Here is a 23,337-nt window from a genome sequence, read left to right as displayed (position 1 = left end):
AGCCCATTACTGTACACAATAATACTGTGCCCATTCATTAACATATATTAAACATCAGGCGTCTTGTTTACACATTAAAACCATATTTACACTTTGAATTTCGCTACCAAATTGTAGTAACTACATCTACGAAGTCTAAGGAAGATAACCATGTAGTCTGTTCAAGATAAGATCAATTTTGACAGAACTACAGACTTTGTGAAAGTAGTACCTAAAATGACTCCATTCACTTCATTGCAAAATCGTGGTTGGTCTGTTTACACATTAAAACCATATTTACACTTCGAATTTCGCTTCCAAATTGTAGTAACTACATCTACGAAGTCTAAGGAAGATAACCATGTAGTCTGTTCAACGATAAGATACATTTTGACAGAACTACAGACTTTGTGAAAGTAGTAACTAAAATGACTCCATTCACTTCACTTCCTTTTTTCTAGCTCGCAAAATCGCAGTAGTTCTGTTTACACATTAAAACCATATTTACACTTCGAATTTCGCTTCCAAATTGTAGTAACTACATCTACGAAGTCTAAGGAAGATAACCATGTAGTCTGTTCAACGATAAGATACATTTTGACAGAACTACAGACCTCGTAAAAGTACTACCTAAAATGACTCCATTCACTTCATTGCAAACAGTGTGATAAATGGCCATCACGTAAAGCATATAGCATATGACAACAGCAAATAGCTAACGTTTACGTTAGCCTATCTTACTTATCGTTGACGTTGACCCAACACGTTCATAAGTTAGACCATAGACTGATAAGGACGTCCATCAAACTAAAAGGGTTCGTTCTTCGATGTCTTCAAATTCGTTCGAATTCGTGTGCATCCTGTGTATCTTTCGTGCTGCTATCCTGTTACCTCTTCCTGCTGTTCTGGCAACAAGGTTTCACGCGAGATTACGCCACATCCCAGAGAGTTGTGTTGTCTCAAGATGGCGCCCGTCTGTGTGAACGAGATGTGAACGGTACTGTTTTTCTTTTTAATAAACTGCCTGTAGACTTACACAGTTCTGAATGCTTCGGTTTACATGTAGATACCCCGATTATGCTACGGTGTAAGTGTGTTGCTATTTGGAGCCTTGGTAGCTATTTATTTTTACTACGTTTAGTTCAAGCGCTCTGGTTCAAGCATCGTTGTGTTTGGTGGGTCAGGTGACGAGCCGTCGGATCACAGCACAGCACCCAGAATGCATTGCAACACACCATCATGAAGGGACTCATCGTTAGGTCGGCTTTAAATAGCATACAGAACCTATAGTAATATAACGTTGTCTGTAAGCTCCACAGATCGTGGCAAGACAATTGAATTGATTGTGGACTTCTTGCCGGGCAATGATGAGTAACTTAACTTGAATAATAATGATGCGTGGATGTGCCTAATATCTGTATGAAAGTGTGTTTCTCAATGTAATAATCTATACAACTGTACACATGACTAAGTTTGAATGGAGCTAGCTGGGCATAGGACTGGGCTGAATGGATTGGGAAAATACTTTCTTTATTTATTTTTTTAATGACCTATATGAACATGGTTTGACTTTAAAAAAAAAGATGAGACAGCGCTTTGTGCTGTCTCATCTTTTTTTACATGACCTTTACAACTACAAAATTTGATTTCAGCCTCGCACGTAGTCTGGCCCAACCGACAGTATGTGGTTCGCGTACGACCGCCCCAATCAGCGAACAGTTGAGTGATGACGCGGAACTTGCCTGCCGAGTTGCTTGTAGTCCAGGGAAGCTTGTAGTTCAACAGCATAGCAACAATGGCGACGGAGGAAGAGACGCTAGAAGCTATCCACGAAGTTGTCTCAACTCTCGAGGGCATTACGCAATTAAAGCAGGAACAAGAACTCTCAAATTACCTTAACAAAATCAATGTGGCATAGGCCTAGGCCTACTTAAGGAATGGAATGTTAGCTACCCTACCGAGCGGGGCTCAAGGCGAGGCGGTGTGTCTTGACGTGAGCTAGCCTGTTACCGAGCGGAGCTCAAGATAAGGCTGCTGTGATTGTGCTTGACTGGGACTAGCGGTTACTGAACTGGGCTCAAGGTAAACCGCTCCGTGTTTGTGTTTGACAGAGGCTAGCCTGTGGCCGAGCTGGGCTCCAGGCGAGGCTACCGTGCTTGTGGACAGTAACGTTAGCCAGTCACCGAGCGTGGCTCAAGGTAGGCTGCGTTGTTTTATGCCGAGGCAAGCTCCAGGTTAAATAACACGTAGGTCGTCAGTACAATCCAACTTATCCGAGAGTGTAGTCTGAACAGCCCGTGGAGAACAAAGTAAGCTCCGACGAAGTCACCGGGCTGCGTAGAACAACAATCGCATAGGTGCCAACTCTCACGCATTGGCCGTGAGACACACGCATTTGATTAGTTTCACACGCTCACACGCCACACCCCCGATTTCTCACGCTGAAGTGTCAACCCGGTCGGTCAGATGCCTGAAAAATGAGTTTAGCCTATCTATAGATCTACCTGTTGAGCCACGGTTATGCTTTCAGAGACGGTGAGAGGGTTCAAGAGCACCCCCTGTCTGGAATTTTCAAAATGTTCTCTCATTTGCGATGCTACTTCAGAAGCCATCCCAGGCGCATCCCCCCCCGCATTTCCCCGGCTTCAGGTATGCTTTGAGTATTATTGAGTATTTTTCACGCTGTGTCAACCTGGTAGGTCAAATACCTGGCAGATGAGGTTCAACTAAACTAAACCTATACATATGCTATATTACACATCATGTGAACGTGCGGAATCTAAGCTTTCCAATGATATTAGCGCCAAGTTGCTGTGATAAATGCTTCGCGAGAGAATTAACATTGAAACGACGTGCAATTTAGGCTAATCATATTTGCATTTACCCATTACTCTCGGTTTAATATTTCACTAACCCTTCACACAACACGTGGAAAACCCTATTTCACAATAAACAGCAAACCTACCGAATACGAGGATATAAAGCATGCCTCTGTGCAATAAGTGGTTCCTGAGTAATCCGGTTTTGAAATTGCAACACATTTCTACATAGCCTCATTGGGGCGAAATTATAATGTATTCTAATGTAAACTACTTGTCAGTAGGCCTACATAAATTTTTGTAAATTGCTCAGCCATAGATTATCCCACTATCATGGTTCTTATATTGTCAGGTTCCAGCCAATCCCATTACAGATAAATGAATATATTTATATTGGCATGCTTCCTAGTGACATTAATACAAAAATATGAAGAAAATCAAATAACGAGACACAAATATTGATATAAAGCCTGACATAAGCCATATGCAAACATTCACATCATGTAGATATGGGTAGGCTACATCCTGAAAAAGGAATAGCATGTAGGCTATAGGCTATGGCCATTACAATGACCAATATATTATCTTAAATAAACTAGCTGAATAACACAGGTGACCACTTCTGCATAATTTCATGGAGTGCTGAAATGTACACACATTTTTGAACATTTCTGAACTGTGAAATGTAGCATATGTTTTTGTGGTTGTGAACTTATTACAATATCACTATAACTATTCCACCTGTGTGTGCATGGTTATAATTCTGAAGTGCAAAATAGCTTAGGGTACAGCACAAATATTTCTATAAAAATAAGCAAGTCTGACCTCTGAATTTATTTTGAAAGTGCACCTGATTGATGCATTTAAAAGTTAAAATATACAAACATTTCTTAAATTCTTACAAAACACCCACCCACTTTTTAAAATTGTTAGTTTGGACCCCCCCCCCCCCACACACACACACACACTTTTGCCGTGCGAAATACCAGTGCTGTTTTCAGCATCTGTTTAGTGCTTCATTGTCATTTTCATTGGATTCTCCCATTTGCGCGTAAATCGCTCATAAACTTTTTTTTTTGTTTTTTGTTACACGCATTCTCCCATTCCGCTTCGGTCACACACACAGTGACAAGCGCCAAATCCCCCGCAGTGTTGAAGAGATCAGTCGTCCCCCTCACTTTTGATAAGGTAAAAAGCCTTATAGGTACGCCAAATAAATAATAACCTATAGGTTTACACTAGGCTATGTAAAACTCCCCATTAACAGCATCACGTCACTAACCACAGCTAAGACAATCTCTATTCACTCTGTTGGATATCTGAAGCCAGTTTGTCTACTTAGATACAGTAAATCCTCAAATTATGGCCGGGGTCTTAAGACAAAGTACAGGCCTTTAGGGGCAGGATTGTATTCGAGACAGCCCTTTATTTCTTATGCGAGTTTTATTTTGAGACATGCGTTTCTTGGAGCGGCATACTGGTCGGCCTTCAAAAGCATGACATTTTCGGTTTAGTTTGATATTTAATTTACTTTTGGACTGTTTGATTATATTGTTAAATGTTGGGACTGATGGGCACTGAAATCTGGGGAGGTATTTGATGATCACTATTACGTTCCATGTAGTTGAAAGAGTGTCGGGATTTCAAACAAACCATCCGCTTTCATGCGTTCATTGAACGTCCGCGGTGCTGTAATGGAAACCTTATTGCGTAGCCAAGTAGCCTATTGAGTTATTTTTAAATTATGCATGATTTACTTTTTATTAATTTCGTAGGCTGGCTTTATTTTGTTATATAGAAGTATCTAAATAACCTGTTAAAATGTACCAGAATTTCTGGGGGAGGACCCCCATACCCCCCGCTGAAATATCCAACCCACTTTCACAATGCCTCCGACGCCCATGGTCCTAGTAGTAGGCTAGATCCCTTTGATACCAATGTTCATATAACTCTGGGACCCTGGTCCCAGGGATGGATTACTGCACCCAGGGGCCCAAGGTGTCAGGGGGGCCTGAAGCCCAAGCCTTTGCATGGAATCATTGCCTCAATATCAACACATCAGGATGTAGGCTATGAATCTGATTGAATTTAGTATTGCCCATTCCCCAAATGCACCAGAATACAGGAAATCACATTAAACAAATTAAAAAAAATCTGGGGGAGTACCCCCAAACCCCCCTTCCACATATGCGACAATTAGTGGGGAGCCCTTAATACATCTGGGCCCAGGGGCCCGAAAGCTCATAATCCGTCCATGCCTGGTCCCTACACCTGAGAACCACTGATGTACGTTTTTTTTACAGTACGGTATAATGCTGAATGAGCCAAACAAAAATTTACGCAGCAAAATTTTGGTTGGCCCCACCAAATCTCATTCCAAGGTTTTTTGAAAAGTTGGCAGCCCTGCAATCGTCTGATAAGCGGCGAGAAGAGATAACAGGGAAAACTGGCGTGTGACAAGAGCTGATATAATCTCGGCGACGTGACGCTTTTGGTATACAACTCTCGGTCTGTGGCTGGCGCAAGTTAGAGATATATCCACTACGAAGAGACTGCCCTAGCGGTCAGGTAGCCTGCATACTAGCCAGCGGTCTGTTTACTACTGAGAGCAGAAGAGCCTGAAGCGGAAGTGGTAAGCGTAAAAGCCTGAACGGTGGTGGGTCTAGGGCGTGCGTGCCTGGAGCCAGGTGATTGGCTCTTTGGTGTTATACAGCTTCAGCAGGTCGTCCTAAAGGGACTCTTCCCATAGCATATTCGACGCAGCATCTCGTGACCGATATTCACATTGCACTTTTCTGCTTTTTTGCACTTCTGGTTAGATGCTAACTGCATGTCTCTGTACTTGTACCCTGCATGACAATAAAGTTGAATCTAATCGAATCTAGCCCAATCTAATGTTACCACTTACTATTGTAATTATTACAATCACTATTGGGTTTTCCCATACTCAGACACTGAGGGTGGCCAGTGATTATGCACACAAGAACAGCCATCCCTTCCCTAAAGGGGACTTTGCATTGGACCCTGGATGCCCAAAGTCCTACTATGTTTTTGAAGAAAGAGGCAAACCAACTGTAATCCACATTCCCCTCTTTAACATGGACAACTGTTATGGTGAGTTACTTATATTGTGTTTTTTATTAAAGCATACACCTCAGAGCATACACTTCATAATAATCCAAATCACACACAAAACAACCAATGAAAAGCTACCATGATTTTCTTTCTGGCAACAACATAATTACTACTTTACTTATGACCGCCGCTGGCGTAACGGTCATATAGGGATTGTCAAAGTTTTTTTCCCACAGTCATCAACTTCTTAATTTTTGGTGAACGATTCCTGGGACACAGAAACACCAGTGCACATGAAACTTGGTGGTCATGTAGCCCCACTAGACTTTTACGTAAAAAAAAATGTTTGGTCCCTGGGGGCCATTTATTTTCGCAGAGAGGATGTATGGGACTGAGTGGCGGCCATATTTTGTACCGCTATGCGGTTCATCTACTTATTACATTATAACAGCACAATTCACACTTATCACTAAGTAACAGAGAAAAGCAAAGAAAGAATGATGCCTGCCACTCAGTTAGCTTACTGAAAAGTTGCAGTCTGGAGTGTATGGAGTGTATGTAGTTTATTTCCTGTAGTAAATAAATGTCCGTAATAATATGCCATCAGATAATAAGGAATCTTGTTAACGTTGATTGGGTGTTATCACCTCAAAGGGGTCTCCATGACTGAAATCAGTGAGGGTTAAAGCGGAGCGAGAGGCGCAAACGTTCGACAACTTCCACGTTCGATTATTGCAAGGGGGGGGGGGTCCCTTTATGCAGACCAGAGTAAGCCCTCGCTGCACTAATGTCAATGGAGACTTGTGGAATTTTATGTCTTTATGTTTATGTTTTTCTGGATTTGTTGAGGGTTATTTGGAAAATTTTGTCTTAATCTGTAAGTGTTTTTGATAATTTCAAGCCTAATAGTGTAATTTTTTAGTGTTCGGATTTGTAATAAAATAACTTGATATCAGACCATGCTGCTGCCAGTTACGGTCTGGTTGTTAGCATGCTAGCTAGCCTATTAGCTAAGGTAACATTTTAAACAGAGAAGTGTCATTTTTTTGAAAAGACAACTAGCTGAATAACATTACTGGCATTAGTTAAAGTGAACTTGCAACAGTATATTAAGTTTAAGCGAAGTCCTTCAACTACTAGTCACTTGTTAGCGCATAGCTGTATTGCCAGAGCTACTCCCATTCACTTGTATAGCGTTTTAATCTAGCGTTAGCTAGCTCGGTTCACAGACTAATTAAATTATTAATTCCATGTCCTAAAGAACGATTCATTGGCATCATACATAATTATAGAAAATAATACTGTAAACACAATTATGTTTATCTGCTCTTATTGCTTGTCAAGAGAGAAAGTTTATTTAGTGATGTAAGGTGACACTCCCACTTATGCGGACCGGAACTGTCCCGTTTTGCTCCCATAGTAACGAATTACGTTGGTCTATCTTGCTAGTAATCAAGGATCTTTGCTGAAATCAAAGGATATGATGACACCATCTGGTGCTCTGTTATTTTCAGGTCATTTATGGATTCTTAATCTCCTCCACCGTAATAGGTCTGTCACATAACAGCCTTAGAGTGGAATTTGAGTTATCTAATCCTTGATAATTAATAATACTATAATAACAATAATATAACCACAAGCGGTGATTGTCAGGGTCCAAGCAAAATGGCAAGAAGGATGAATGTGTACAGCAGGATGAAAGTGGGGGCTGTAGCGCCCCGTTTCGACCGTATTGTACAAGATTTGGTGTGCTTCCAGAGAATGTAGTATTGATTGTGTGTAAGTTTGAATAAAATTGGATCTTTATCAGATACAATATAGGTAATATAATCGTTATAGGCCACATCCCAAAAGTGGATTGATGTGTAACTTTCAGACGGAGCGACAAATGAAAAATCGAAAAAAGCCAAACTGTTCAGCTTGGTCCGAAGATGATAGTGTACCAAATTTTGTAGCCATTAGATCAATGGTCAAGGAAAAGATAGATTAGTTTCACTTTTGAGTTTTTGGAAAATGGAAGGAAAATGTGAATGATGGAAATGATGGGACCTATGGTAAAAATATAGCGTCTGTACCTATTATGGTTATGGCTGCAGATGCTAATGTAGTGCCCCCTATGGACAGAATTTCCATTTATCATTAACCACAACTCTCAGAATGGTCAAAAAGCACACACATTGCAACATTGAGAGTTTTTATGAGAACACTAGCGGCAGCAATAAGCTTCACTTTACTGTCACTTGATGTGGTCTCCCATCCAGTTATTGACCAAGAACATCACTGCTTAGTTTTTAACTATAGGACTTTGAACATAGGTAACACAGCGAGCCACGGACGAACAGACTGCATCTTCGATTTGACAGCTTTGTTTCACCCTAAACAGCTCTGAGGTGTCAGAATTGTTTCAAAGCCTCGAAACAATCTGGCACAATTGCTTCAAAGGTTTCAGTGTTTCATAAAGCTTCACTTTGCTTATTCCCAGTGATAACTCACCTTAACTCGAACACCCACACAAAGCAGGACACACTGGAGTGCTGGGTTGGGATGAACAAAATGGGCAAACTCTGGGCTAGCAAACAATTTATACTGGAGTCTGAGCCCCTGCTCCAGAGCTACAGGGTTTCCCAGCAGGTAAACTGGGCGTGGTCAGACAGCAGAGCCAAACTATCCTCCAGTTTCCCCATAGTACTTTCACTTCCATGAATTGTGCAAATTGTACATTTAAGAAATGAGAAACAATATAATAATAGAGAATATATAAACATAGGGCCCTATCATGACAGTCAAAAGCACATCGTCACTCGTCAAAAGCTTATTCAAATTTAGTAGGGTGTCCATTCCACATTGGGAGGGTTTTCGTCGAGCGTATGGCGCAACAAGGTGTTCCTATTTTTTTTTTAATCAGTCATGGGTGTGTTTGGGGCGTTACATCATTTAAACCAATGAGAATGACATCTGTCATTCCCTTTAACCGCGCAAAGCGCGATGTCAAATACATGCAACGCATTTGAAGGAGGCTGCTTGCGAGACCGTATGGAATAGTCATTCCACTTAACCATACTTTACTAAAACCTAGCATAGCCTTCACACATTTGCACTCTATTATTTGAACTCATTGGCAAAGTGAAACTAACTTCACCATGGTGTCAGTGAACGACAAGACAGTTATATGCAGTTACTTTCACTATTGACTGACAATGGGTTACCATCGAAAACATAGGCTGGAAAAAGCAACACTTACCCTAATATTGCTCAAATGACTGAATAAAAAAACATTTATCCTGCAGAGGAGTTGCTTATATCTCGTAACAGTGCGTCTTCAGCTGTGCTCCGTACGTGTCTCTCGCCTCTTCCCTAATCACTTTTCACCATCATTACCAATTTGCAAATGATGGTGAATAACTACTCATCATGAGATGTACAGTATTTCGTAATATCTTTATTCTAATTATGATTCCCATTGTAATCGTGTAATTTGTAATGTTTTGCATGGACGTGCGCTGGTGTGCGTTCATGGATGATAGGTGCACGGACCGCCAATATGACTGTTGACAATGCACTCTTAAAATAACATATACCGGTAAACAACTCGCCATAGACTTCTGACCCGGGGTACAATAGCGATTTTTAGACAATGCGCTAAGCCACTCCCTAAGTTGTTAATGGCCACACCCCTGGGCGCATTGTTTAAAAATTAAACGTGCAAAATAAGGAATTAAACTTTGCGCCGGGTGGAAAACGAGTTTTACGCCATGTGCCAGTGTGCAAAATACAGCCCTTAGGAAGTCTTTTCTGCTTCGCTGCTTGGACCCCTAATAATAAATGTTACTACAAAAGCTGACTATTTCTTTCAGGTTCTCTGTATAGCTATGTAATACCTATTACATAGCCTGATGCAGCCAGACTCAATTATATTCAGAATTTCCCAAACTCAAATTTTGTGGACGGGGTAAATTCAGGCTGGCCTCCAGGCTGATTCTAATGTGGATGACACATAAATTAGCAAATCCCCTTTGGCCTTAATCTGGATAGATGAACCCTTCCGAAAGCTCGATGCATAGAACCAGACTGCATGGCTTTGTTAAGTCTATAGCCGAGGCCTAACTGACAAGGGAAAAATAATAAGAACATAATAATAATAACAATAGGAGTACTATAGCTTCTCTGCTTGGACCCCTAATGATGTTACTACAAAAGCTGACTATTTATTTCAGGTTCTCTGTAATAACCCCATCAATATCTAGTCTTTTAATGTTGTTATTGTTTTACTAAGTTAAAGAAATGGAGTGAATTGTGTTCCCCTTCTTCAAGCCATTTAGCTCTGGACAGGATAAATGCACCTTTAGTGCATAAAAAGCAGGAGAAAGCAGTAAACAGCTCAACTGTGAATTGTTATTCCTTTCATTGGAACAACCAAATGCAGCACGAGAATACGGCATCTTTTGAGCTGCTCAGGACGCGACCAGAACTTGTTCAAAATGTGAAATGACTGTAGAAAGATCCATGCTGATAAGCCAAAGACGATAATATCTAATATCTATGATCCATGTGCGGCAAAGTTAGCCTATAGTTTAAAGGGAGCTATAGGCTAACTAGTATAACCTAATTCCAGTGAATTATGCTAAGCTAGGCTAATGGTGTCAGAGTGGGCTATTGCTCACACAGAGAAGATAGTGGTATGTGTCCTCTCATCTAATTTATCAAATTTATTTTATTCTAATTAACCTAATTTCAGGCTGATTTGTGGCTCCCTGTGGCCAAGAGCCACTCCTACAGGCAGGCTTGGGTATCGGTTCCAGTTTCCGGTTTGGAACCGGTTCCAAACGTTCCGATCCATCGGAATCGTACACGTACACACGTTAACGATTCCACTAACGATTCCGAACATCCATTCCCACGTCGCGGCACAACGTCATAGTATGTGAAATTTAGAAATGTTAAAGCATTCAACTTCTGCAGTGTTTCCCCTACAATGTAGGCTAGTCAGCAGCTCCACTCCTAGAATTCAAGCTCTGCTGCAAAAAATTGCCTAATTAAAAAAACGCACGCAAGTGAAGTTAGGGAACAGCTGCTGTTTGTTCATGTTCAATGTCAACAAATAATAGGCTAACGTTGAAGGCGCAGTCAGGGATTCCACAGGAGATCACGTTTGTTTGTGTTTATGTTTTAACTTTATTAGCAGACCAATTTTGTGCAAAAAAACGTAGCCTACATTATGTTAACCAAGGAACCAATTTTTTTTTTTTGTTTGTTATACAGTCAATGCTTTCAAGCCCTGTGATGCTAACATACCTAGGCTGTGAAACTAAGGTCTAGCCTATTGGTGGGTTTAATTGAATTTCGGTAATAGTATATGCAACCATTTACATCTGTGGAGATAGTTTGTAATTTCCTGTAGAGCTCACCAAAATCATAGAAATGATACAAAACACTTATCTGCTATAATCCAAGATAGATTTGCTTCGAGTGGCTTTTGAGCATTTATTTTACCAAATGACATGGAAAACACAATTCATTTCATCCATATATCCTTGCACCATGCACAACAACGCTACTAAGTTAGCTTAAAACCGTGAGAATCAGTGTTGCGCGGTCTGCCCGAAATTAAGCGGTTGCCCGCGGTTATAAGTCATAAACAAAATATTTTAATGATATTCGGGTCATTTGCGGGCGGGTCAGTTAACATTTATTAAACTATATATTTTCTACAAATAGGCCTACTTAAAATATCACGAGAAGGCTAGCATCATTACAGTAAAGCATCAATACAGTAAAGTCAACAGTAAAGAAGCTGAAGACGCGGGTTAAAATAATAAAGACACCCCTTTAGGAAAAGCGATATAGGCTATGGGAAATATTGGGAAAAGTTCTTAAAGAAGATGACGGTAGTACAAGTTATGGTCTATGTAGGCCTACTTCTTGCGAAGCCATTTAAAAGTATGACAGCCAAAACGGGCAGCCTGCAAGAATAAATGTTATGGCACAGACTACACAGCATTATCTACCGTTCGCGCTTACTTCGTTGTGTTTGTGACTTTAAACAGTGGATGTGCTTTAGTAAAGCTTTGTGCGTTTTGACCAGCAATGTATCTCTCTTGCCTACCTTGCCTCACCATTTCTGTTTTCGAAAGAAAGATGTATGTCCATGGCCTTCAAATCTTATCCTAGTGTTCTAATCCTTTGTGGTTGCGTGCGTGCTTGCGCTCTTATTCTCATTCTCTCTCCTGCGCAAACATTATGTCCTGCATGCCTACTGCGTGTAGTTCTACTGCATAAAGTTTCGCAAATAAATTAGTTTGTTTTACAGAAATGGCCTACTGCCACACTGCATGCAGGCTATAACCAAAATCACACATTTTGTAAATAAGCGGGTCGGATCGCGGGTCGGGTATAATTTTGTCCTGATTAATATTCGCTGTCCGAGTTGCGGTCGGGTTGATTAAAATATCGGGCGACCGCGGGCCGCTTGTGACCCGCGCAACACTGGTGAGAATCAAGCAAGCCTCTCTGGCCGTCACGGCCTTAAAGTGACAGGCACTCAATTTGACCTGCACCGCACCAATACATTGTAATGACATGAAAGAGAAGTCTGTGCAAAAGTTAAGACACTATGCTAAAATTGACTAAAAGGAGGAATACAAATAATCTTTTGGAAATTAATCTTAATGGCTTCATTTAAAAAAAAGAGGAAAAATCAAGCCTTTAAGGACATAAATTTTTTGTGAATGTACAGTACCTTGTATCGTAAATAAATAAATGTTATTATATAAATAAATGTCTTAACTTGTGCACAGCATTCTAAATAGTAATAGCTTGTACAGTGGCTTGTGATTAAGCTTTATTTTTTGTCATAATTTGTAACTCAATCTGTCAATTTCTTTCGACAAAATCCACCAGAAGTCATCATTTAAGGAGTCATTTTTTCAAAATCTTCTGGGGGGGGGGGCTTCCTACGATCAACAGCACACCTGCTGGAAAAAAATCTAGGGGAAACACTGTTCTGTATTGATATTGCAGCCTTGGTATTAGTTTTCTAAAACCACTTTAAATTAGACATTCAAAGCCAACAACTCTCAAAGCCATCCTATAAGTGTTCAGGTACAGGAATCGATATGGGAATCGATAAGGAATCGCATCGATAAGAAGGTTCGACAATGGCATCGATATCGATAATTTCTTAACGATGCCCATCCCTACCTACAGGCTTACATATCATGGCTTCACACTCTCTCTGTCTCAATCTACAGATGAAGAATCAATCGAAAAGGAAAGGAAGGAATACAGAACCTTCCAGATGCCCTACCGAGACAAAACAAAGATTAATCACTTGGCAGATCTGGCAGCAGAAAATGTGACGATGAACCGAGAAAACATCCTGAGTGAGATAAAAAAGGCTGTGCAGCGACGCAAGCATCAGAAATAATCTCTATGGCCTTTGTCAAAGCAGTCAGCATCAACATGCACTTACATGAAATTTTGTCAGTCTGACTTGAAGAAGTGCAGTGAACAAAGGAATAATGTTTGTGAGATGTCTTACTTAATTTGTTTAAAATATCATCAAAAATATCACATTAAGCTCTACTTTTTGTGGATTCATAAATTTTGCAAGTTAATTCATGCTATTAAACAAGCTTTGGGTATGTTTAAATAAATACATTTTAGCAGATTTTCATGACCCAAATTCAACCTTTTCTGTAGAATGACCCTGATGGTCTTTGTTTCTGTCATATGTTATTTTCCAATAATCACATGAAGAGATTTCTTCAAAAACTATGTTTATCATGTTCCAACATGCATGTCCTGCTCCTACTCTGTTACTTTTTATATAATTATTTTAGAATTTTAATGTGTTTTTCTGTGTAAAATTGCTACTAGTTAAGATGATAAATGTTGCTACCTATTACATAGCCTGACACAGCCAGACTCAATTATATTCAAAATTTCCCAAACTCAAATTTTGTGGACAGGGTAAATTCCGGCTGGCCTCCAGGCTGATTCTAACGTGGATGACACATAAATTAGCAAATCTTCTTTGGTCTTAATCTGGATATATGAACCTTTCCGAAAGCTTGTTGCATAGAACCAGACTGCATGGCTTTGCTAGGTCTATAGCCGAGGCCTAACTGACAAGAGAAAAATAATAAGAACTACATAAGTGATGTAGGTCTACATTTGTGGGGGATTGGCATCTTATGTAACTAAATCTTCCAGAGCAACATTTCTATCCTCAGTCTTTCAATGTTAGATTACTTTTTACAAACCTTATTAAAAATAAAACAAAATCTGTATGATTATTTCTGTCTCTTCATTCTAGTAAATGGGTTAAATATTGCTATACCAGCCACACTTCTGTGCATGTTCACTACATGAATGTTCACCTCACTATACATAAGTTAGTTGTATTTCTAGAGAGTGGTAATAAAATTATTTGTTACTTTTGTTTGACGTGGCGGAGGACAGAGAAAAGGCCATGTCACGTCAATTACCCTTGTAAAAGATAACATGTGGAAACTCAGTTTTACTATTATCTGTCACTAGAGGGTATTGTACATACTGTAGGTGGGGGAGAACGGAGATGGTTGTAACATTTTTTACATTTCTGTCTGTATCTTCAAGCTCTTTTAACCCTTAGAACCCTAAGCTGTTTTTAGGGCATTTTCACTACCTTTATTCAGGATTTATTCTGGTCATTGTAAGTGCCACAAACACATATTATTAGGGTTGGGTATCGTTTGGGTTTTATCCGATACCGGTGCTAAATCAATACTTTTAAAACGGTGCCGGTGCCGAAACGGTGCCTGAACCAGTACTTTGTTTTTAAAATGTTTTAAATTAAAATGGTCTAAAGCATGAATTGCTTTTTTTTTTATTGATAAGACAATTTTGAACATGAAATTGAACTGTTATGTTCAATTTACTATCAATATCTCATTGTTCCTACGAATAATACATTTAAATGTTAAAACAGCTTGCCATGCATGCACACACAATGGTGAGCTCTGCTTTCAAGTTTACCCAGTGTAGGCGGTTTGCCATAATGCATGTTAAAACCGCTTGCCATAAAACTGCCAGGTCATGGACAACGGCATTTGAAAGCAAGCTAATCTAACAGGGACTCTATTTTCCAGTTAATTCAGTGTGTTCCCAAATGCTTCAAGAAATTTCTTGTCTTAACCCATAACACGCAGTAGTTTTGAACATGTTAGGCTACATGTCGGTGTTGAAGTGTTTAGATTCCCAGTGCTAGCCTAGTATTTTAACAGCAACTATGGCTATTCGCTAACACCAGTCAGCTGATAGGCTAGTGACAATGGCCCCACATTTTTGAGATACCCCTACCGGAGGTAGAACTAAACCCAACAATGTTTTTCCTCATCTCTAAGGTCTCCCATATATGAAATGGATTCTTGGCTAAAAATATTTTACTGCTAAGATTGTTAAATTAACAGATATTTTTATACACCCCAAAACCAAAAAAGGACTAAAATATAGCCTGTCCATATGAGAGTTAAGGCATATAAACTAGTGCAGATCAATTACACAAGCTCTAACAGGGCTCTACACTAACATTTTTTTCCAGGAGCACTTGTGCCCCCAAGTTAAAAAATTTAGGAGCACAGACAAAAATTTGGGAGCACAGTCAGTTCTGTACTTAACTTAGACATAATCTAACATTACACTGCAGCTAACAGTTAAACATGCCAGTGCACCAATTGCGAATATTAAGAATGACTGACAACATTTAGGCTACAGGAAACAGGATTTTAAAGATCAGTGCCTACTTTATTTTCAGTCTGTTTTATTTTCCTACATTTTGTTAATGTAAAATAATATAATACATTGCCATATTTGCATTTAGCCTGTATATCAAGTATCCTGCCAAATGTAGGCTAATTTATTTATTTGTGAATCCACCTGTAGCTAATCCAAATATGCCCATGTGACCTATCTGACTGCATACTGCCTAATACTACTACTAAAACAGTCAATTTTCTCTTCCACAAAACATAGTCTAATCAAGGATATATATATATTTTTATACTTTTATTTTTTTATTTGAAATATCTGCATTGATGGGGGCAGTAGCCAAACGTTAGGCCTACACTCGTTTTGCACTTAAGCTTGTATTCGGTGTAAACAAACAAGCATGCGTGGAAGCTTGGAGTTGTCAGTAGCGTTCTACCTTTGAATAAAATGGGAGTATTACGGGAAGCTACTTTTATGCCTGTTCGCTACAGCTATATTTACCATATTGCAGCCAATACATCAACTGGGCTAAAAAGCATGTTAGGTTACCTTTCCTTCTCTCACTGCATTCTCAGAATCTTATCCTGTTCCTCCTATATCCGATTAATTCGGTGGATAGAAGGCGGAAGAACTAATTTCTTCAATCTTTTCATCTTGGCTGGCTAGTCTAACTTTCCGCTTTCTCTGCGCGCTCATTGATTTCATAGAAGCGACTACTACTATCGAGTCCCAACGCGAAACTGCTAACGTTGATGGGAGGTGTAGTTTTATGCTGCATTCGCGACGTGATTCTATGGTTTGCACCAGTACTGTTTCTCGATGTTGCGGTGTATTTTGTAGACAAACATTGACATGGTTAGAAGTCATTCGCACCAGTGCGCCTAAATATTTTTTTGCACTCGCACGTCATCATTTTTACTCGCATATGCGAGTGAAATGGGCGCACTGTAGAGCCCTGTCTAAGAACTTTGAAACTTGGCATGTGTATAGTCAGGAAGTTGCTTTACCTACTAGAAAAGACTGGATGTGAATATCTTGATCTATGGAATGAATAGAGACATGTAAACATACACCTAAAATAAGCCTACATGCAAAAAATTTATATCTATGCAGAATGTTTTCATTTACTTTAGCTGCTTTACCAGGGATTATCATAGAAACACATATGATGGCTTGTTGGAAAGGTGGGGTTGTTCTGAATCCAACAATACCAAATATGTACATATAGTATGACAAGTTAGGGTGTTCTGTCACTCAATGTATGAGGTATCCAAAATGGCAACACTGGCAAAATACAGTTTCAAGTCCAAATCACATTATCAGTGGTGAGAAGAATGTTGACAAATTCATTTGTTACTGCAAGGTAAGTGTTGCTCTATATTTACATTTAATAATGATACATTTCATATGAAACACAGATCCAATTTAATCAGATTGAATCAAATTGGAATGGAACATCTTTATTAAAATATTTACATTCACTTCCATTTTGTTATGGTCAAGTCATTACTGAATAATGGAAAATAATATTGTTAGCTTTTGTCTGTCCAGACCAGCAGTGGACATTAGAGCCTACACTGCTTACTTCACCCCTAAGTAGCTAAACAGTTAGTTGTAGAAACTACTTTCCCTAGCTAAGAAAGTACTTAGCCCTCTGACCAGTGTTGCATGTGTAATTGAACTTAATTTTCATTTCAATGAAAATTCTGAAATTTTTCCTTTTCACTAGTCTCTTCAATTGTAGAGAATGTCTTACAGACATTGGATCCAAAGCTTGTGGGAAACATTTTGAAAAGGGCAAGAAAAAAGATCCCTATGTATGTCCAAAACCCCACAGTAGAAGGCCTCCAACGCATACTTACTCTTGCTCAGCAGAGAGAGAGATGGTGATGTCCAGGTGGGTGTGTCGTTCGTCCGCCATATTGGATTGAACAGAAAGCGAAACAAAATTTTCACAGGTCACAAATTTGGTCCGAACGCCACAAAACTTGACATACATTATCCTTGGACCAAGCCTCACAAAAGTTAGCAGAAGGATTTTTGATTTTCTAAAGCGTTTGCCCGTCACAGCCAAACGAAATCGGCGGCGAAGCTCCGAAATAGGAAGTCGTCCATATCTCAGGAACACGGTCACATATCGATACCAAATTTTGTATATGAACTGGGGACTCCAGTGTGAGGGTGCATAAGCTAAAAAAAAAAAAGAAATATTCCAAAAGCTTCCATCATTTGGCAAACCACCCACAGGTATTTGGTAACTCTCACCATTCACCTTCTATCACAGAGGTCCAAGTATGCTCAATGTCTCTTGGCAGCCACAATGTCCCCGGGCAACCTTGCCTAATCATGAAATCCTTGCTCTGCCATGGGATAGTATGGACTTACGAACTGAAATAGCAAGGAGAACAGTAGCTATATATAGCTTACATAATAGAGTTGTTTTCACATTGACGGTATTCAAATTACATTTTTCATTATTGTTAAATATCATGATGGAAGAGTATTATTAAAAATGTTACAAGTATGCAAATGCATATGTTTACGGGCATTTAGGTTTTACTGTGTTGTTTTGTTGTAAAGACATGCAAGGCATTCTGGGCCATAATGAACAGTGGTCGGCAGCACTCCATAGGCTACGTATTAATATGAATAGGTGTTTCTGTAAACCTAGGGACAATAAACAGCTATCTCTGTTACAAAAACGAGTTGGTAATCGCTCATTGAAGAGGGAACTATGATAAAAAGATTGTTTTCCTAAAAGCATGGAGTTTATGAAAGAATAAACAATGTCACGTTAATGTTAAATAGCCTAGAACGACATCTTAACGCTAGGTGGCAATGTTGTATTACATTTCACTAGTGTAGCCTACTTGAAATACGGTGTGAGATTCACAAGTAAGGAAGGTGCAAATATTATGTAATTTATCATGGGAAATTATTGGAAATGTTATTTTTTGTTTATTCTAATTGCAAACCTATGGAAGCCCGTTTGCGCCACATAAAAAAAAATTCTGATCTATTATATCTCATTATTGTGAGATACTATGTCATTATTGTGAGATAGTATCTCGTTATTGTGAGATAGTATCTCGTTATTGTGAGATACTATCTCACAATAATGAGATACTATCTCACAATAACGAGATACTATCTACCTATCTCACAATAATGAGATACTATCTCACAATAATGAGATACTATGTCAGAATAACGAGATAGTATCTCACAATAACGTATTGTGAGATAGTATCTCATTATTCTGAGATAGTATCTCGTTATTGTGAGATAGTATCTCGTTATTGTGAGATAGTATCTCGTTATTGTGAGATACTATCTCACAATAACGAGATACTATCTCACAATAATGACATAGTATCTCACAATAATGAGATATAATAGATCAGAATATTTATTTTTATGTGGCGCAAACGGGCTTCCATACAAACCACATACATCCATTCGGAATCACACGTACACATTTAATACTGAAAGACTATCATTTCGTTTATTTGATGTTGCCTTAGCAACACAGCCTTCAGAGCAAAGATTCTAGAACAGGGCTTCAGAGAGACACGTTTTGAGTTTGTGGCCAAGAACCTAAAATATTGGTTTCCATGTGCTGGATGGTGTGCGTCCTTTATGAAAGTAAGTGTTTCATACAGTTAACTTTACAGACATAATGAGTCATGTTGTAGTGGTCAACATAAATGTGCCCCTTCTGTTATTAGAATGCTAAGCGGAGAAGCATGCTAAGCAGAGATTTAGTATCATTAATTTCTTGTGTGGCTAGCTACAGGGAGGAGATGTATGTTGCTAATTGGGATTTATGTTGTTTAGCGTAATGCCATGGTCATTTGATATGAGATGCTTGCACTCATAACTTCGTCACGTGTAACTTTAGGACTGCTATTTTTTTTTACTAACAGTAATTCACGAAGCACTTTAGCCCTAAAAGTAGCACCTACGTCTGTGACAGCTTAAAAGAAGTGGCAAGGACTCCTAACGCGATGTTTTGAAGTGCGTCTACTATTGTCTACAGGAGCGTCCAATCGCGAGGAAACTTGCATTGTAGGCATAACTAAGGGATGCAATAACACCACCAGCAACCAAAACTATCCTACTCATTGTCAACATGTACATGAAATGTAACGTTTCATGTGAATCAAATTAAAATGTTTTCTTTGCAAACGTAGGCATAGGCGTATGGTGACAGATTAATTTAATAATGCTGCTGTGTGAATCACGGTAAGCGTGAATGAAGTGGCCACTTCTTAATGGGACCCACTGTATGGAAGTGGGCTAAGTAAAATAGAGATGTTTTAAATAAGATAAGGTTAATCAGAATTCTACGATATGCCCGCTTGACAACGGCAGACATAGAACTGGCCTTTGGCCATAGCAACCATCTATTTAGAACGACTGGCCTTCATAGCAACCAAAGATCTGAGCTGTGTTGCAATGTGAGGCAAAGTATAGAAAGGTGATGAAACATACAGAGACAGGTCAAGAAATATAGCGCAGTGTAGACAGTAGTATACAGTTGATTTACAGAACGTGGTTTAGAGTAATATTAATTAAATATAAATATGTACAGTGTATTAGCAGTTATCTCATACAATAAGTAGAATAATGTATGTAGTAGTAACATTATAATAGTATAAATAATAATATAGATATATGCAGTGTATTAACAGAATATAATAAAACAGAATAAATATGGATATTCAATATGACAAATATATATAACAGATATGTACATAACATACAAGGATACAAGGATACAAGGATACAAGGAAGTTTATTGTCACATGCATATAGTTACTGGAAGTAAGAAATGCAGTGAAATTAAGTATGGTGTCAGCCTATTTGTGCATTTATGGGGGGGTAAAAAGTGCAGTAGAAGAGGGGTTTAGTAGATTAAGTGGCAAGGGCTGCATAAAAAAGGTGGGGGAGGATTGCGATTGGGGGGGGGGGGGCACCAACAAGGAGCACCCAAGAGCAACAGGGGCAAGGAAAAACTCCCTTACCAAGGAAGAAACCTTGGGCATATCCACGGCTCAAGGGGCTAACCCAACTGCCAAGGGTCTTGGTGTGTGTGTTGGGGGGATGACAAGGGAGATGGGATAGTGTGCTGTGTATGTGGGGAGAGGGCAGTGTGCAATATGTGTGTTGGAGAAGCTTCCTCATGAGACAATGTGCTGTGTATTGGGGGGCGGGGGCAGTGTGCTGTAAGTATGTTGGGGATGTGTGTTGGAGAAGCTTCCTGATGAAATAATGTGCTGTGTATATAGGGGAGAGGGGGGGGGCAGTGTACTGCAAGTATGATGTATGTGAGTGATGACAGTGAAGATGTGTGGGCGGGAGGGGAGTGGAGCAGTGACTGTGTGTGTGTGTGTGTAGTGTGTGTGTGGGTAGGTGGGGGCAGTATGCTGTAAGTAAGTAGAGGATGTGTGTTGGAGAAGATCCTGAAGACAATGTGCTGTGTATGTAGGGAGGGGGGGGGCAGTGTGCAGCAAGTATGTAGAGGAGGCTTACTGTAGCAAGCAGTGTGCTGTATGTATGTGAGGTGATGACAGTGATGATGTAAGAGTGTGTGTTTTTTTTGTGTGTGTGTGTTGGGGATGGGGGGTGGGACAGAAAGGCTAGGCAATCAAGGACATGGGTAGATAGATGGAGGACAAATCAAAAATAATAAATAAAAAGTTCTATAGAGATGTGCAAAAGTTGGAGAAAGTCAGATATGTGTGTGTGTGTGTTTTGACGTGTGATGAATAAGAAAATAAATAAAAGGTCTGCAGCATAGGGAGAGGGATGTAAAAGTGCTAAAAGTCATGTAGGTGTGTGTGTGTGTGTGGGGGGGGGGGTCATGAGTGCTGAGGAGTGGATGAGTGCAAAGTCAGTATAGTGTGAGTTCAGAGTTGGGAAATGTTTGAGAGTGCTGAGGAGTGAATGTGTGCAAAGTCAGTATAGTGTGAGTTCAGAGTTCGGATGGCCTGGGGATAAAAACTTCTCCTGAGTCTCTCAGTTCTGGCTTTGTGACTACATAGGCGTCTTCTTGATTTCAGCGGTAGGAATAATCCATTGTTAGGATGAGAAGAGTCCTTCAGAATCTTTTGGGCTCTTAGGAGTACTCTTCTGGAATAGATTTCTTGTAGAGCAGGGAGTTGAGTTCTTATAGTACGTTCAGCTGAGCGCACTACTCTCTGCAGCTATGTGCAGTGTGGAAACAGTGTCATTGTAGTGCAGAAACAACATTATAAGAGTAGTAAGAATAAGTCTATGTGCAGGATGAATAGTATAAAGATCAGTAGAATAACTATGTATAAATGTAATTACAGTAGGCCTATGTACATTTGTAAATAAATAGAAAACTATGGGTGAGAGGGATAAATTAATTTGATTTAATCGTAAAAGTAAATTGCATTCAATCAAATTGCAATTAAAAATCTTTCCAGTAGGCTTTAATGTCACGCAAAAAGTACAACCAAAGCTGAGCTTGATCAACTAGAACGTCTAAAGAACCAGAACTTGAGTGTAGTTTTTTGCTGGGTCCCAGGCCATGTTGGTCTGAGGGGAAATGAGAAAGCGGACAGTGCTGCTAAGCAAGCCCTCAATGAAGAAGTCACAGAATAGACCTCTGAAGTTCGCCTACAAAAAAGAACCAAAACGGCCATCTTTGCCCATATAAGGAGATCCGGTTGTTAATTGAAGCTAACTACCCATGGTAAGTTGCATTGGAAGTTAGCTCTGGGGTAGCAAAAAGTGTGCCGCCTTCACGTAATCGATGACGTCGACGCAAAAATTACGTCGACGCAAAATATGAGCGTCGATTCGTCTAGCATAACGTGTGCTGCTAAATATTTTTAATTTTACACCTTCAGTGTTTTCCATACGTTGACTAATCTGTGGCTGGGCACCACGAAATCAAAACCGGCCACCACACATTGATGTTCTATGTTGTAGGCCTGCTATTTAAATTAAAGATAAGATAAAATAATTTAATTGAGCTGCACTTTTTACTCACACAGCCTTTTCTCGCCCCGCCCGCTCTCTCTCGTAACGAGCCCGCTGCTCCTCCTCTGCATGTGCATTTAACAAAATATTCACGATTGTTAAAGGATTGTTGTTGCCACATAGAAGCACTGCATAGAACACAGTGGGCTAAATTGCTATTAAATCCGCTTAGCATCGTGACCATGCTGCGCAAATTTGTTCAAAACCACTGCATTAAAGTTAAAGTAAACTCTGCTAAGGTCTTATCACAACATAGTAGCCTACATTGAGGAGACTAAACAAAGTTAAGTTACAGTGTGCAATCAAGCAGTTGCCCTATCTCAAAGCTAACATTAGAATACTGTTTGGATGTCAAGTTTAGCATGCTTACTTGCAGCTGCTTGTATTACTCATGCAGGGCTCATTTTATTGACTCTGTTTGCAAAACCCCGATGGAAATGGAAAAGTGTTTTCCAAGACTCAAAAGTGCTTGTCCAAAGGAGAAGTACGAACTGTTATTTGAACAAACTACTTATGAATTGCATCCACACATCAGCAGCCTTTTAACTGTGTTAATGTTAATTGCAAGGATTCCCACACGAACGTCTTAAAATCACAGGCACTCAATTAGACATACACTAGCCTACTGAACTTTATTGAATGCTACCTCTGACTAAGAATGCATTACTTTGCACTTGTACTTGCACTTCAGTCTTTTATTTTG

The 23,337-nt window shown here is 39.6% G+C and overlaps 1 protein-coding gene across 2 annotated transcripts in view; it reads left to right on the top strand.

Annotated features, from left to right (window-relative positions):
- LOC143130910 (cytosolic phospholipase A2 gamma-like) overlaps positions 1–14,167 on the top strand; it is a 78,344-nt gene extending 64,177 nt beyond the window's left edge. For both annotated transcript variants that reach the window (XM_076290195.1, XM_076290203.1), the window contains exons 14-15: positions 5,750–5,912; positions 13,121–14,167. In XM_076290195.1, coding sequence (XP_076146310.1) covers positions 5,750–5,912; positions 13,121–13,296 — 339 coding nt within the window. In that variant the 3' untranslated portion in view covers positions 13,297–14,167. The remainder of the gene's footprint in view (positions 1–5,749; positions 5,913–13,120) is intronic.
- The last annotated feature ends 9,170 nt before the right edge of the window (positions 14,168–23,337 follow it).

Source organism: Alosa pseudoharengus, unplaced genomic scaffold (assembly GCF_046254945.1).
Source record: "Alosa pseudoharengus isolate Yale_2024_CS ecotype anadromous, Long Island Sound unplaced genomic scaffold, YU_APseudo_1.1 YU_APseudo_1.1_scf_1, whole genome shotgun sequence".
Lineage (NCBI taxonomy): Eukaryota > Metazoa > Chordata > Actinopteri > Clupeiformes > Clupeidae > Alosa > Alosa pseudoharengus.
Note: the sequence above shows the minus strand (reverse complement) of the source record. Positions and strands in the feature narration are given on the sequence as shown.